Source organism: Nanorana parkeri, unplaced genomic scaffold (genome assembly GCF_000935625.1).
Source record: "Nanorana parkeri isolate BGI_ZX_2015 unplaced genomic scaffold, ASM93562v1 scaffold90, whole genome shotgun sequence".
NCBI classification, from domain to species: domain Eukaryota; kingdom Metazoa; phylum Chordata; class Amphibia; order Anura; family Dicroglossidae; genus Nanorana; species Nanorana parkeri.
The window spans coordinates 2,123,207-2,140,302 of record NW_017306358.1 but is presented as its reverse complement, the minus strand read 5'-3'; the positions used below and the strand labels follow the sequence as shown (position 1 = coordinate 2,140,302).

At 43.2% G+C, this 17,096-nt stretch overlaps 1 protein-coding gene across 1 annotated transcript in view; it reads right to left on the bottom strand.

Moving 5' to 3' along the window:
• LOC108783831 (vesicle transport protein SFT2A-like) overlaps positions 1–17,096 on the bottom strand; it is a 232,709-nt gene that overhangs the window by 154,518 nt on the left and 61,095 nt on the right. Inside the window, exon 5 of the mRNA XM_018552508.1 lies at positions 13,551–13,586. Coding sequence (XP_018408010.1) covers positions 13,551–13,586 — 36 coding nt within the window. The remainder of the gene's footprint in view (positions 1–13,550; positions 13,587–17,096) is intronic.

Below are 17,096 nucleotides of genomic sequence, written 5' to 3'. Positions count from 1 at the left end.
CTTATGGGGATTGGTGCCCTAGACTGCGCTATCTCTGATTCGAAAGGAGTGAAAAGGAAAGTTGGGTCTCCTAAGACATCTGTGGTGGAGTATATCATGCATTTGAGACAAAATGTGTTTGAGACAAAATGCAGGCTTTAATGGTGGAAGTGCATAAAAATCTGAGAGCTGCTCAGTCTAGGCAGAAGCAGTGGTATGACTGGGATGCTCGAGAGAGAGAGTGTATGAGGTGGGAAAGAGGGTGCTTTTACTGATGGCAGAGGCAAAACAAGCTCCAGGCAGCCTTGGAGGGTCCATTCACTGTTCTAAGGCGTATAAATGATGTTAACTATGTGGTATCCTTAGACGTTGGTGGAAAAAAGCAGAGAGTCTACCACGTCAATATGATGAAAGCATTTCATGACTGGAAACCCACAGTGTTAACGGTGTGTAGCTTGCTGGGGAAAGAACAGGAATCTGACCCCCTGGTGGCCGCCAGCAAGTTATTGGATTTAGATGGCCTAGAGGCAGCCCAGGTGAATGTGCATTTAACTACTAATCAAAGAGAACAACTATTTGAGGCTTTGAGGCCTTACCACACTATTCACTGGTAAGCCTGGCAGAACCCACCTAGTGACCCATCATGTAGACATCGAGGACCACCACTCCCTCAGACAGGCAGCCTATTGAGTATACTCGGAGGTGAAAGATGACATTAGAAGAGAGATAGAGGAAATACTGTAGCTGGGAGTAATTTGAAAATCCCAGAGTCCTTGGGCCTCCCCGGCAGTGTTGGTTCCCAAGGATAAAACAACAAGGTTTGGTGTAGATTACTAGCAGTTGAATCTGATAACTGCATTTGATGCCTATCCTACGCCCTGCATCGGTGCATTGCTGGACCAACTAGTCGGTGCCAAATTCTTTAGCATAATGGATCTTAGCCGAGGGTAGTGGCAGATCCCAATGACCCCAGAGGCACAGGAATTGCATATTACATCCTTTGGCTTGCATGAATTTCAGGTGATGCCCTTTGACATGAAAAATGCACCCGCCACATTCTAGAGGTTAGTTAATTATCTGTTAGAGGGGCAGGAAGGGTATGCTGTACCATACCTTGACGATATTGCGGTGTTCAGTGACACCTGGGATGAACATCTGATACACTTGGCAAAGGTCCTGGATCGAATAGCAGCTGCCGGGTTGACCATAAAACCAGATGAGTGCCAGCTGGGCATGGCGGCGGTACAATACCTAGGCACAGGGTAGCTGGAGGGACACTTCACCCAGAGCCCAGTAAGATAGAGGCTATAATGGCCTGGCCTGTCCCACAAACTAAAAAACAGGTGATGTAATTCCTGGGTACAGCAGGCTATTATAGAAAATTTGTGCCACACTATAGCACTCTTGCCAACCCTTGACCGATTTGACAAAGAAGGCCCTTCCATGAGTGGTTAGCTGGACCCCTGAATGCGAAGTGGCCTTTAACACATTAAACAGGCCCTTACTGACTCTCCTGTACTACAGGCCCCTGATTTCCAAAGAAGGTTCATAGTACAAACTGATGCCTCTAATTACGGGCTGGGAGCTGTATTGAGTCAAGTGGATGGGAAGGGTGACTAGCACCCTATTGCGTACCTTAGTAGCAAATTACTACCATGGGAAGTGGCTTATGCCACTTTGGAAAAAGAGTGTCTCTCTATTGTCTGGGCACTGCAAAAACTACAGCCTTACTTATATGGACGCCAGTGCACCGTGATCACTGATCATAACACCCTGCCCTGGTTGCATAGGGTTGCCGGAATGAATGGGAAACTCCTCAGGTGGAGCCTAGTCCTACAATAATATGAATTCACCATACAGCATAAAAAGGGGAGTGTGCATGGTAACGCGGATGGGTTGTCACGTCGGGGGGAAGACTCAGTCTGAGCTGCAAAGGAGTGGCATATGAGCCCCTCTCAGTGCGTCTCTTATTAGGGGGAGGTGTCAGGTTCAGTGGACATGATGCTATGACTTTTTGTAAATATGTTGTTAATCAGTGTGAATGGGGGTAGTAGGCACATGCCTTAACCTTCAAGCAGAGGTGGCAAGATGGAGTTGCAAGGGTTAACCAGGTTACAGGGAACAGATGACTCAAATGCGTAAAGTCTAAATGAGATTTATATAACACAGTTATCATCTTGGTGTTGTTTGGGATTCCTCTTGCCTGGACCTTTCCCAGGCAGGGTATTTCACACCTCTCCTAGCCAGGGAAGCACCCAGAATTGAGCCTTCTAAAGACCCTCCAACAAACAAAAGAAGCACAAACCCAGACTCTTTATATTGAAGCTCATATATAAAATATTAAATACGTTGGTTGGTTATGGAGGGTATCGTCCTACCCATGTGAGAAGTCTATGGAAAGAGGCAATTTTGCGGTGTATGAATCTAGAAATACTATATCTGCATCAGACTTGTATCCTGAAATATTTTAAAAAATTTCATATATGGGTGCTGTTCGTTGAAAAAATCCTCTACTCGGTGTGAAATAAGTTAGGCTTTAGGTCCTTATCTCTGAGCCAACCCTACTTTCCCACCCTGTTCATCCCAGAGGCTGGAGTGCAACCTGAGCTGTGACCCACAGGTATAAAATATGTTGCAATGGTAAACAAAGGGTGCTTACTTGGGGCCAAAATCTAATTTTGCAGTAAGGTGCCTTTTTCCTTGATGGAAGCCCCCTGGGATAGAATCGAGTGCTTCTGTGAAATTAAACATCAAATTAATGAACTCAGAGGCATGGTAATTGAGCAGGTTCCCTGGACAATGGACTGATGTTGCTCGCAGCCAACGGCCGTGATAGTGGATAGTGGCGCCATTCTCTCCACAGGTGTTAGGGTGACACCCCCTGGCAGGTGACATGGGCTTCCCTGAGGGGCAGAGTCTGCTACCAGCCGGTGTTCACCAGATCTCCTGATGGTGGAGCTTGGCTGCTTGCTGGTAGCAGGTCGAAATCCCCAGGGTTGCCCCGCCAAGGGATGGACGAGAACAGGAGGGCTCCAATGAGGAGACAGTAGTCAGTTCCAGGCAGAGTTCAAGGCAGGCGGCTAGCAGAGGGTGGTCAAACCGTCCCAGGTCAGCAACGAGTAATCAGAGGATAAACGCAGGAGACAAGAGCAAAGTCGGGTCTAGGCAGAAGATCAGGGCTGGCAGCAAGCGAAGAAGGGTCAGGCAGTCCTGTTGTCATAGACAAACAGGAAGCTGGCAAAAAGACACAGCACCAGCTCCTTGCAGAGCTAGTGCTTAAATACCCTTCTGAGTCAGAGATGACATGCCCAGCCTCAGGGTACACTGGAATTCCTGGTCTAAAATCTTTTACTATTAGCCATACTGGCCTGGACTCTGAGATCCATTAGTAGCGGGTCTTCTGGAAATCCTGGCTGGGATTCTCAGAGGAGAACGGTAAACCCTGACAGGTACTCGGAGCTTACCATAACATGCCCCCCCCTTATGGGCAGCCTCCGGATGCCCCTAGGACACGGCTTCTCTGGGTGTGCACGATGAAAAGCCCTAATTAATCTAGTTGCATGGACATTTGTTGCAGGTTCCCAAGAGTTCTCCTCAGTACCATACCCAGGGCTTGAAAAATCCACTCATCCGCTCGTCTGTGACGAGAGGACGGTGGAGCCCGACAAGCAGCCGACTGCCGGCCGGGAGCTCTACATTCAAGCGATCGAGAGTCTCTAGAGACGCTCGATCGCTTGTATTAGAAGCTGTCACTGCCGTTGCCGGTCCCGATATCCGCGGTGCCCGATGCGGCCGGGACCGGCACGGCTCTGTGACAGGAGATCAAAGGGAGTTAAGTATACAAACTCCCTTTGATCTCCTCTCAGTCCCCGAATGCAGGACGTGATGTAGATTACATCACTTCCTGCATTCAGTGTCACTCTCCAGCTACAGAAGCTGATGAAGCAGATCTCTGCTTCATCAGCTTCTCGGGGGTCACTAGGTGACATTAGGGGTCTTGGAGACCCCTGATGTCTCCATAAAGAAGACCTGCCATGTAAATTGGCTATTTACGTAGGGGGCTTCTTAGCCCCCCATGTAATAGCAATAAAGCTGTGTGTAAAAAAAAAAAGTAATACTAAATTAAAGAATCATTAAAAAATAAAGCATAACATTTTTTAAAAAGAAAACATTTTTTTAAGTCCCCGCCCCCCACATACACACGCAGATATGCGTCAGGTGCGCCCACATGCAGAAACAATGATTGCGCCTATTGTGCCGCACATGTTAAATATAGCCGCAAACGTCGGAGTGAGAGCAATAATTTTAGAGCCATTAATCACAGGTAACACTAAACTGATGAGCAGTAAAAGCGTTTTAATCGTCGCCTATGGACGTTTTTTGCGATTTTGCGGGTGCACGCAATTTTAAGGCTTGACATGTTTGGTGTCTATTTACCCTATGTAACAATCCGTGTACCCATTGCACTCCTTACCGCTAATCCGTGATGATAGGTTGGGTGCATCAGTAGTCGACGGATGGCCACCGTCAAAATAGAATATAAGAAATCATGGACACCGGCACTCCAAAAGTAGAATAACGTCCCTTTATTGACGTTTCATGCAATAACACACTTATTGCAACGTTTCGGGGTCACACAGGATCCCCTTCATCAGCCAATGATCTGCCTGATGAAGGGGATCCTGTGTGACCCCGAAACGTTGCAATAAGTGTGTTATTGCATGAAACGTCAATAAAGGGACGTTATTCTACTTTTGGAGTGCCGGTGTCCATGATTTCTTATATTTACCCGACGTGACCCCGAATTTTATGTTTTACTAAAAATATGTTTTATAACATAACGTAGGGAAACTTTGTTTTTTGTTTTTTTACATTTATGGTACTTTTTTCATTATATAGTAAAAAACAATAACATCCCCCCCAGTGGAGATTATATACCACCAAAAGAAAGCTCTATCTGTCCCCAAAATTTTTTAACATAAATTGCAAGGCTATAGTCCGGTCATGCTGACTGGTGAAATTTTTGACTGACTGGTGAGACGCCATCACATTTTTAAAGCCCTGATCATACCACTTCCACTTGATAAGATACTGAAGGCGCCCTGCAACATTCCTGGAATCCAGAACGACTTCAACTTTGAATTCTTAAAAATTATCCACAAGGACAAGAAGAGGTGAGATTACTAATCCCACCTTGGTCAGTTCATTAACAAAAGTTTGAGTTCGCAATGAAAAATAGAGCAAGCAGGCACTGCGAAAACCCCCAAATTGGCTGCGGTCACCAGAAAAACGATCTGGCAAGGGTATCTTGGGTTCTGTAGGGACAGGTGAAAAAAAAAAAGTTTGAGGGAGCAGAGGTCCCACAGGGGGCGAGGCAGGACTGGTCAAGGTCTCCAGACGACCCTCCAGCTGGGAATACCCCCGCGGAATTTCTTAAACAGACGGTGTAAAGTCAGATTTGTTTGCACAGCTGATCAAACAGGGAACGGTCTCCTGAAGGCGGTTACATAGCTGTATCTTTCTGTTAGGGTGACACCCCCTGGCAGGTGACACAGGCTTCCTTGAGGGGCGGAGTCTAACTACCAGCCGGTGTTCACCAGAGCTCCTGATGGTGGAGATGGGCTTGGCTGCTTGCTGGTAGCAGGTCACAGTCCCCAGGGTTGCCCCGCAGATCTTCTGGAAATCCTGGCTGGGATTCTCAGAGGAGAACGGTAAACCCTGACAGGTACTGTCGCATGTAAGTCTATTTCCAAACCCATAATGGCGGGAGTTGTTCTTGTGATGTTGCAATTTGGTGGGAGGCATCAGTTTTTAAATTCATCTGTAGGTCTATTTAAAGGGGATGGTGTTTAAATGTTGTGTCATTCTGAGCCCGATGAAGGGGAACCCTTGAGGCTCCCAAAGCACTTGTAATTGAATGGCAATTTGTCATTAAATGGACTTTTGCTGAAATCTTTTTGTGTGCTGGTGACATCTTTGCTATTTCTGTGTTGTTCACGGTGCCACTCATGGTCACTACAAGCACCCACCTGTATATACAGGTTAGCCACTGTACCGGTAAAGAGTGCAGCAAGATACCTACTCTGTTGTACATTTTGGCATTTCCTGCTATGCACCCCTGGTTATCTTTGCATTTTGCTCTATGAGCATATTTCATCTATTATTGGACATTTGCGCTCAGACTGAATCTTTGCGTTACTCATTGATTTATGCTGGTGACACAGCAATCAAGTTTCCATCCATACACTCCGGATGCGATTGAGGCAACACTTTTTCCTACAGATACCAACAGGGCATTTGGTGCAGATACTGTCATCGATCTTTGCAGATAAATCAAGCGTCTTAAGAAAAAGAAGACTGACCTTGAACTGCATTGACCCTCTCTGAATACTACAGAGCCCATAAGGTCCCAAGGGGCTTTAGGATCACAAACCAACCCACCATTGGCAGGAATAAACAAGATTTTTGTGAAAGGTGGTATGAAGTTGCCACACAAAACCCGTTGAACTTTATGCTCTTGGTAATAGAGGAAGTCAAGATTCAGTTCTGTCGAGTCAACAAAGAGCTCACAGCACTTGAATCAACCTCATTTGAAAGAAAGATGGATAGAGAAAAGTGTACAACAGATATATTGAAGATATTGTCATCTACACTGATTGACAAAGGCAAATAAAATGCAACAAATTTTGCAAGGTCAATCCTGACTATCAGGATGGCCGGGTCTATCTGTGGCTCACAGGCAATACAACAAGACGCCCCACAAACTTCCGAAGGAAGCCCTTATTTTAACAGCGACAAGCAACGAGAGGATCCTCTAGCAGTGACCAACCGAAAATCGTTATACTGAGAGCGACTCTAATTATCCTGACAATTCAACAACATCACAAAGAGATCAAAGCTTCCCACCCGACGCAGACGATCCCGGAGGGGTGGCCAGAGAACGAGGTGTAGAAACCAGGTCCCACTGCGGCAAAGACCGTCCCCACTGAAAATCCAGTGATCAATTTATCGTCACGTCCACTGACTGAGGGTGAGTGCCATTTTTTGGCCAAAGGCTTGTCTTTTTGTCCTGCGGGGCATTTTGACCCATTTAGATTTGAGGTAGAAATGTTTAAGTTTGAACGCACGTTGAAGTTAAAACAGCACTTTGCCATGCTTCTACCTGTGGCACGCAGTGGTTTACCGTTCCGTGTGAAAAGCAATTTTGTCCCCACTGGTCATTTTACTGCTAGTGAGGCATTTGATCGTACTGTTAAATTTGATGTGTCACAGGCTAAGTTTCATGCCCGATCATATACTAATATAACTGAGCTTGATCTTGATGCCCTCAAAACGCTACAAAACAATAACACCATTATAATCAAACCTGCTGATAAGGGTGGGGCCATCGTAATTATGAACAGTTTAGGCATGAAATCCCTGCTATTGGACGCATCGAGTTATGAGCCTACTACACATGAAAAGATGCGGTCCACTAAAAGTGGATTAATATCCCTTATCAATATAGGCCAATCTAATGGTTGGTTTGATGAATCCGTGGCTGGATTTTTACTCAATGAACATGCACGTCTACCGGTGTTATATGGGCTGCCCAAGATTCATAAGGGGACTCATCCTCTGACATTCCGCCCGATAGTCTCTGGCACGGGTTCTATTACCCAATCTCTGGCTCAATTTGTTGACTTTTTCTTGCAGCCTTTAGTACGCAAACTCCCTGCCTTTATCAAGGATACAGGAGACTTCCTAAAGAGTACACATAAGACAATTGGTGAGCATTGCAAACTCGCCACTATGGATATAAGGAAGGCCAGCAGGACATTCCCACTGCCTTTATTCTTAGCTGCCTGGACTTTGTTTTGTCAAATATTATGTTACTTTTGAAAATAAAGCATATAAACAAATATGAGGCACAGCATGGGGAGCTCAGCGGCGCCCTCATTTGCCAATCTTTTTATTGACCATTTAGAGGAATGTTTTGTGTATAAATCCAAGCAGTTTCTCCAACATGTGATTGATTTGATTAGGTATTGTGGCAGTGCGTCACACTGCCACGCAAGATACTGGCAATGCAGACACCCAGGACTCTGAGGGTTACAAGAGGCAAGTTCTTCCACTGGGAAAGAGCTGACTTTGCAGCTCTTCCCAGGATTTCTGAATTTGGCATGGGATCCTGGAACTGGGAGATTTCTAAGAGAATTGGGAGGGATGAAATCTCCATTCCTGGGTCCATTGTTTAATAGTGTCCAGCACCTAATTGCACATCACTTATGGGAAGGGTGCTGGCTAAGGTTTTGGGTTCCAGCCATAACAGGTGTCTGTCCATTGAGTCAGGAGGACTCCATCCCGGAACCAGCCTGTGTGGCAAGTGTGTGTGATGCAGCCTGTTTGGGAGAGGTTTTTTTGTGATAACCTGAAGTCAGTGAGACTTGGAAAAACATTATTTTGCTGTTGTGTGTTTGAAGACCCCTGCGAGGGAAGCATCTGTGTGGACATTTATGTTTGAAATAATAAAAGTGGGCAAATAAGCCCTTAAAAAGATGTGGTAAGCGAGTGGACTCCGTCCTTAATGTGCTACCATTGGAAGCTAAATCTCACAGTATATTGTTGACATCTTCTTGATATTGGATGGGAGTGATCTAGAGTTTGATGCATTTATATGTTTTTCGAATAGCTTGTTCCCTGGGATTGTTTTCAACACCAAGTCCACCGACAGGAATACACTGTTACATTATGACAGCGACCGCCCCTATCATCTTAAAAACAATCTACCTATATCACAGTTCCTCAGGGTGATGAGAATTTGTTCGGATCCAGACATCCGCACACTACAATTGAACGAAATGTCTGATCGCTTCATCCAAAGGGGCTACCCCAGTTCTATAGTGAATACAGCCCTAGTGAAAGCTACCGAGAAATTTGCAGTGGGCGCCCCACCTAGGATAGGCTTCCATTTGTTCACTCATTCACTCCGGCAAATAAAGCTAGCCACTTTATATAATCTAAACAAACTACAGGCAGACAAGAGCATAATAGAAACAGTAAAGAATCGACCACTGCATGTACACAAGCAAAGTAGTGCATTAAGGAATCTCCTTATCCAAGCTGACCCTAGGTCAAAATACATTAAAAAAAATACATTAAAAAACAGATTTCCCTGTCCAATAAATTGGGATGTTTTAGGTGCTTTCATTGCAATATCTGCAATTCGATAATCTTTGGTGAACATTTCTCAAATCCCTATACTGGTAAGAAATACAGTATCTGTGGTTATTATACCTGTGATACTGAGTTCTGTGTGTACCTGCTCAAGTGCCCTTGCTCATTGATCTACATTGGCAAAACTATCGGGCCATTCAAACGTTGCTTCCCGAAGCATAAAAGCGACATCCAGGTAACAATTGACAAACAACAAAAAGGTGAGGAGTTGGATATAAACAAACCAGTGGTGATTCATTTTGTTAAAATGAAACATCAAATTCATGAACTCCGAGGCATGGTAATTGAGCAGGTGCACATGCATCCTAGGGGTGGTGACAGGGCTAAACTTCTCCTTCTACACACTGGATTGTGCGCAACCCAGGGGCCTAAATTCTAATCTTTCACGTGACGTGTTTTTCGGATGACAGATAATTCTGTCCTATAATGCACACTAACCTAAGAGTAATCTTCTAGTGACCCGTTTCCAATGGATGGGTTTGCACCATCCACGGATGGGTTTTACAGTGGGCCATGTAACGCATCGGCAGCTCTGGGTATTCATTTTATCATTTTTCCTTTACCCTTCCCCTCCCCTCACCACCATTTCCATAACCAACCCCTACTTTTCACAGTGGTCTGCATATTTATATTCCCAAGATCCCCCCTCCCCCTTCTTTTGCACATAGAGACTTCCAACATATTCCCATTAGGCTTTGTGTCTAATTCAATTTATACCTATGATTGTTTATAGCCTCCGGTAGCAACTGAATACAGTCTATATAGACTATTGCTACTAACTAATAAAGTGACTAAGCTACAGGTATCTTTTTGGGTCAAAACGGTGCTACCTATTTTACTGCTATTATATGTTATCATGACATAGGAGCCAAATTTACATTGTACTGTGTACGGTGTTTTTTGCATCACAAAATTAACTGAAACAGCACAATATGGGTTATATATTTATAATGATGGTTTTGGTTTCTCCATTCATTAGTGTTACTTATGTCAGGCTTATCTTTTTTTGGGTCCTATATGTGCCTCGTATACATTGTATATTTATTGCAAATGACAGGCAGATGCTGTGTGAGTCCAGACGCTGCTTTTCCTTCTGTGACCACTGCGCGAATGGACGCAGAACCTCAGAATGACGTCCGGCTGAGACGCAAGCTGTATCCACCCTGCGTTTCACACGGAGCGTGCGCTTGCGGGCAAGGGGGCGCGCTGTCCTTGTGACTTGGTGTCCGGTTCCCTGGACAACAGACTGATGTTACTCGCAGCCAACGACGTGATAGTGGAGCGTGCCTTTCTCTCCACAGGCCTGCCGCATGCAAGTCTATTTTCAAACCCATAATGGCGGGAGTTGTTCTTGTGATGTTGCAATTTGGTGGGAGGGGTCAGTTTTTAAATTCATCTGTATGTCTATTTAACCACTTCAAGGCCAGGTGTTTAGACCCCCTTCCTGGCCAGGCCATTTTTCAGTATTGACGTTTATTCGTATTTTCGACGTATTGCGGTACTTTGATTGACGTTTATTCCGTCATGCAACGCTGTACTGAAATGAATTGTATACCATTTTTTGGGGACAGATAGAGGGTTTTTATTTTTTACTATATTAAGGTAAAATTATTGAAAATTTGGGGAGAAAAAAGTTTTTTTTTCATTATATTAGGAAACAATGATTATTACCCATATTTTTGTTAAAATATAAAAGACAGGGACATCGCTGCCTGTTTTCAAATATCGGCATTTGCCGCTCGAGCGCGCCCAGCAGCGCGCGCGAGGGGGCGTGGCTGAGCGGACGTCTGAAGACGCCCGCTCAGATCTAGAGAGCTCCTGGCCGGCCTTTTTTTACAACGGCCGGCTGGGAATTGGTTAAAGGTGATGGTGTTTAGATGTTGTGCCATTCTGAACCTGATGAAGGGGAACCCTTGAGGCCTCGAAAGCGATTGCAATTGAATGGCAATTTGTCATTAAATGTTGTTCACTGTGCCATCCATGGATACTACAAGCACCCACCTGTATATACAGGTTAGCCACTGTTCCGGTAAGGAGTGCAGCAAGATACCTACTCTGAAATAGTTTTAAATGTCCAACACTAGTGTGCTGTTTATGCTGCTATGCTTTATCTGATGAAGGAACAGGGACACGTTCAAAAACACTTTGAAATAAAGCAATCAAATAAATCATCTACTGCTACAATCTGTGCCAATTTATTGCACCTATGCCACACTACACCACCAAGATTTTTCAGTACCATGCTGGGAGTCTAGCAAACACATACTGGCACTGTAGAGAAGCCATGACATACAGAACAGATTACTGAAGCTTCTAAGCTTATTCATTATGGTGCTCATACATATAGGACAGCCAAATTCTAAGGCGAACAACACCTTACTTGTACAATTGATTTGGCACCTGTTACTTTACCCTTAGGAGTGCTTCTCATTTTTGTTCAGATTACAGACATCCCAAATGGTGGTCCCCAGCAGCAATCTCTGGGCTTTTGAATGTCTATACAATGGAGACTTTTACAGCTGAATAACATGTATAAAAACATTAAATGCAGATAAAAGCACATATATTCTTATGAGAAGATTTTTGCTGGATGGCATGGTCTGGCAACAGGGTCTATTTAGGAATGCTGAACCAGTTCTGTTTCAGTAGCATTGGTGGTAACCCAAGGGTAATTGCATTTTAAGAAACTGAAGTTTAATGATTGAATACTTTATTCTACTCCTGATCACTTCTTACTTTGGTGTCAACAGTATACACTTGTGCTCATAAGTTTACATACCCTGACAGAATTTATGATTTCCTGGCCATTTTTCAGAGAATATGAATGATAACACGAAAACCTTTGTCACTCATGGGTAGTGTTTGGCTGAAGCCATTTATTATCAATCAACTGTGTTTACTCTTTTCCAATCATAATGACAACAGAAACTATGCAAATGACCCTGATCAAAAGTTTACATACCCCAGTTCTTAATACGGTGTGTTGCCCCCTTTAACATCAATGACAGCTTGAAGTCTTTTGTGGTATGTGTGGATGAGGCTCTTTATCTTCTCAGATGGTAAAGCTGCCCATTCTTCCTGGCAAAAAGCCTCCAGGTCCTGTAAATTATTGGGCTGTCTTACATGAACTGCACGTTTGAGATCTCCCCAGAGTGGCTCAATGATATTGAGGTCAAGAGACTGAGATGGCCACTCCAGAACCTTCACTTTATTCTGCTGTAGCCAATGACAGGTCGACTTGGCCTTGTGTTTAGGATCATTGTCATGTTGGATCAGCGATACACCTCCGTGTTTCACAGTAGGAATGGTGTACTTTTCATCATAGGCCTTGTTGACTCCTCTCCAAATGTAGCGTTTATGGTTGTGGCCGAAAAGCTCAATTTTGGTCTCATCACTCCAAATGACTTTGTGCCAGAAGGTTTGAGGCTTGTCTCTGTGCTGTTTGGCGTATTGTAAGCGGGATACTTTGTGGCATTTGCGTAGTAATGGCTTTCTTCTGGCGACTCAACCATGCAGCCCATCTTTCTTCAAGTGCCTCCTTATTGTGCATCTTGCAACAGCCACACCACATGTTTTTAGAGTGTCCTGTATTTCACCTGAAGTTATTTGTGGGTTTTTCTTTGCATCCCGAACAATTTTCCTTGCAGTTGTGGCTGATAGTTTAGTTGGTCTGCCTGACTGTGGTTTGGTTTCAACAGAAGCCCTCATGTTCCACTTCTTGATTAGAGTTTGAACACTGCTGATTGGCATTCTCAATTCCTTGGATATCTTTGTATATCCCTTTCCTGTTCTATACAGTTCAACTACCTTTTCCCGAAGGTCCTTTGACAATTCTTTTGCTTTCCCCATGACTCAGAATCCAGTCACGTCAGTGCAGCACTGGATTAAGGATGCAAGAGTCTGTCAGAAGGCCAGAAACTCATTGGCCTTTTAAACACACACTGATTACATGCAAACAGATCACAGATCACAGATGAGGATGGTTCCCTTTAACGACCTCAGGGCCGGCCGTTGTATTAATTAGCCCCCGTATGTGATAGCAATAAAGTTTAGTGGAAAAAAAAAGGGAAAAAAATTTAAGTCCCCCCAAAAATTTTACACATAAAAAAGAATAAAAAAACAAAAAAAAATGTACACAGTTGATTGATAATAAATGGCTTAAGCCAAACACTACCCATGAGTAACAGAAAGGTTTCCGTGTTATCATTCATATTCTCTGAAGAATGGCTAGGAAATCATAAATTCTGCCAGGGTATGCAAACTTATGAGCACAACTGTATATACAGTGTAATAATATATATACACATACATACCTGTGTGTAATAACTTAATGACTTCATTTATATATGACTTACCCAAAACACAGCACATAAGGTACAAATTAGACAAAGCTGTAAAATTAAGAAAAAACAGAAATTTTAACAAACAATACAAACATGTTTTATTTTTATATTTATATTGATTAAGCAAAGGCACTGCAACAAAGCTTGACTGTGGCGTTCAAATGTGCATTCCACTGAATAAAAATAAGTATTTTAAGTTTGTAATAATGGAGACTAATAACTAGTAATGCTATATATTAAAAGTTATTAGAAACAGCTTCTCAAATAGGTAGATTTAGTTTAAAACATTTGAGCGAAAGTAGACATTTGCTATGGTCAGGGATGAAAAATTATTTGATTTAAAAAAAAAACACACTGTCCCTGATTTAGAAGGATTGAGGAGACTATATGGTGGTTTTGTTGTATGGATACATAAATGTAATCATATAGATGGACATGGAGATGGGAGCTTTTTTCCTGACAATCAGATTCACAAATAAACATCCTCCCGCATTGATTTGACCTTCACAGATGTTTACTTTCCCCTCTGATAGGAGATGTTGAATATTTACCTAGAGCTATATCAGATAGTGTCCCTTTTCAATTCAATACACCTGAGGAACTGTGGCAGTATGTGGAGGCTGCAACCTCTGTGGTTGGTCGGGTGGCTTGGTAGGGCTAATAATCAAGGTTTTCTTATGAGGCAGCCCCCTCCTTTTACACATCAGGGTTCCCAGCAGCATTTTGTCAGTCAGTGTTAGAGACTTAGATTCAATAGAGAGTATATAGGGAGAGGTGACACGGTGTTAGCATGGAGAGATAGTTGCTGCTATATAAAGTGCTATATAGAGTCTCAGACAGTGCTGTATTAAACTAGAATAAAGTGAACTGCAGTGTGGTAGGCTACATAGTGTGTACCTGTTAGGAGCGTGAAACCCACTTGTGTTCCTACTCTGCAGTCCACTGCTCAGGTGCTTTCTGCCTTGCCTGCATCTCTATTGCCAGACAATGGATTCACATGAGAGTTCTTATCTCTCTATTGCTATATTGAGACCGAATATTAGGCATATTTATTGGATTTATTTATTGATGATTTAACACTGGATGATGTTTTAGGTCTAGCGCAACATAATTGAAGATATGATTGTGAGGATTTCATTGGGAGATTGTTGCGACTTGCCACAATTATACATTTATATCCTATCACGGTTTTTATATACACATAATAATAAGAGCAACACATTTTACACTGTTTAACTGCAGCTATGAGAATGTTTAATTTAGTTAAGAACAGAGATATTAATTTAGAGGAGATATCTTGCACACGGAACACAAGAAGAGATATGGAGAACACAAGAAGAGGTGTGGAGATATACAAAAGGATTTTAAACAACCTAAATTTGCCGTGGAAAAATAACTACATTTATGGTGGGACATATTATCACATAAATGCTACATAAAAGAAGGACTAACACCGAGGAGTCTAAGGTGGGACATACCACCGAAAGATGGGTTAAAGAGAGTGGAAGCATCAAAAGAACGGTTTCTATTCTTTCATCATAGTGAACAGCAATTAATCCTTGTCAACTGAAAAAGAAGAAAATTGAATATAGTAGAGAATACCATATCCCAATTGAAGGAGAAACTAAAACCTTTTAAAGATACAGAAGAGTATGCAGTACTGACAAAAGAGGTACAGACCCATTTACAAAAGAAAGATAAGCAATTACGGGAGAAGAAGCATAAGAAATACATTAGAGATCTAGGAGATTTCAAGACTAAAAGTATGGGGAAGAAAGAAAGAAGAAGAAGAAAGAAGAAGAAGAAAGAAGAAGAAAGAAGAAGAAAGAAGAAGAAGAAAGAAGAAGAAGGAAGAAGAAGAAAGAAGAAGAAAGAAGAAGAAAGAAGAAGAAAGAAGAAGACAGTATAGATGAGGAAAGTACTAAAAATGATAGAGAGAACCAATGGAAACCGACACAGAAAAAGAGACAAAGAGGAGAAAAACATCCATACAACAAAAAAAGAACGAAAAGTTAGAAGAAATCACAATATGTTGTAAAAAACATCAAGAAGCAGGGGTGTGGAATTCCTATCGCCCGACACATGCAGTTCAGGGGGCTGGGTGAGTATTTTTTTCTACATTTAGCCCTGCTTCAAGCAGGCAGCAGGGCTAAATGTAGAGGGGGAGCCGTTTTGTACAGGTGATCTTCAGCGGCTGTACAGCCGTCCAAGATCACTTGTAACCAGCCTGATTCTCACTCCCCCCTCCCCTCTCTCTCCCCTACCCTCTCTCTCTCCGGCCGTGTCCCCAGCCGCTGCCTCTGTTACCGCTCCCAGCTGCCTCTCTCCCTCTCCCCACCCGCTAGCTCCCTATCTGCCATGGTCTTCGGGGTCCCTTGTTTGTAAATACATAAAAATGTAAAAAATAACAAATAATTAAAAAAGGATATTAAAAAAATGTAAAAAATAAAAGGCGATAAATTAAAAAATAATGAAATAAATAAAATAAAAATGTTTACAATAAAATTAGTAACAAAAAACTAAATATAAGTAAAAACAAATTAAAACCAAACCCGCTGCCCCCACTATCTGCATGCAAACAAATACATGCATAGGGCATTCTGTGTGTGAGTAGAATGGGCGATCCCTGATCGTGCACAAAACCATGCGGATGGCCGGGCGGTCACAGAATTGCACACTACCGCTGATCACGCTGGCAGTGCCATTATTTTCGAATGGCACTCCAGTTGCGCCCGCCAGATTGCGCGGTTTCTAATGGAGGACGGAACTGCCTGTCCCCAGAGTCGGGTGATAGGAATTCCACACCCCTGAATCGCGCATAATCGCGGTTGAAAACACTGCACAGTGTGTGTTGTGAAACATGGTACAAGTACCTTTTTTCAGCGATTGCCACACAGATGTAGCCCCCTTGACATCAATGGGGCCATGCGGCAACCACTGTATGCAACCGCTCATGATCGCTCAAGCCTACACCAGCCCTAAAGGGTACATTTATTTCCCAAGTAATTTGGGAAAATGGAATAACCCGTACAAATCTGGCCCCCTCTCCCTTCCTTCTATGCCTACCTTTCAGCGAACGGTCCTTTCCCTCCGCCCGTACTATCTGTACCTGTGCCATGTATTCTGAATTTCGCTCGCAAATTGCAAGCACTCGTTGGTCAGCGCTGTCACCTGATGGCGCTAACCAATGAGAAGCACTTCTTAGCACTGCTAAATATGGTATAATTTTTTTCATTTCCACACCCATGAAGAAGGTACCACCCATTGTTAGAAGATGCAACAAGATGTCAATTTTCCACAAAAAGGTCCAGCAGGAATGAAAGTAATAATGATTTTTTAGGGGTCAATCACAAAAATAAACGAGAAGAATAGAAGGAAGACAAACTATGGATAACCAACAGGCATACCCCGCTATGGTACTCAGGAAGAGATCCAAGTATTAGACTTGTGCCGGAAATTTCTCTACCTACATGGACCTCAATAAATGTATTTGTAAATTAAACCAAAAGAGGTACTAAGCGATGGCAATGGAACAGAATAGGAGTATGTATGGGGGGG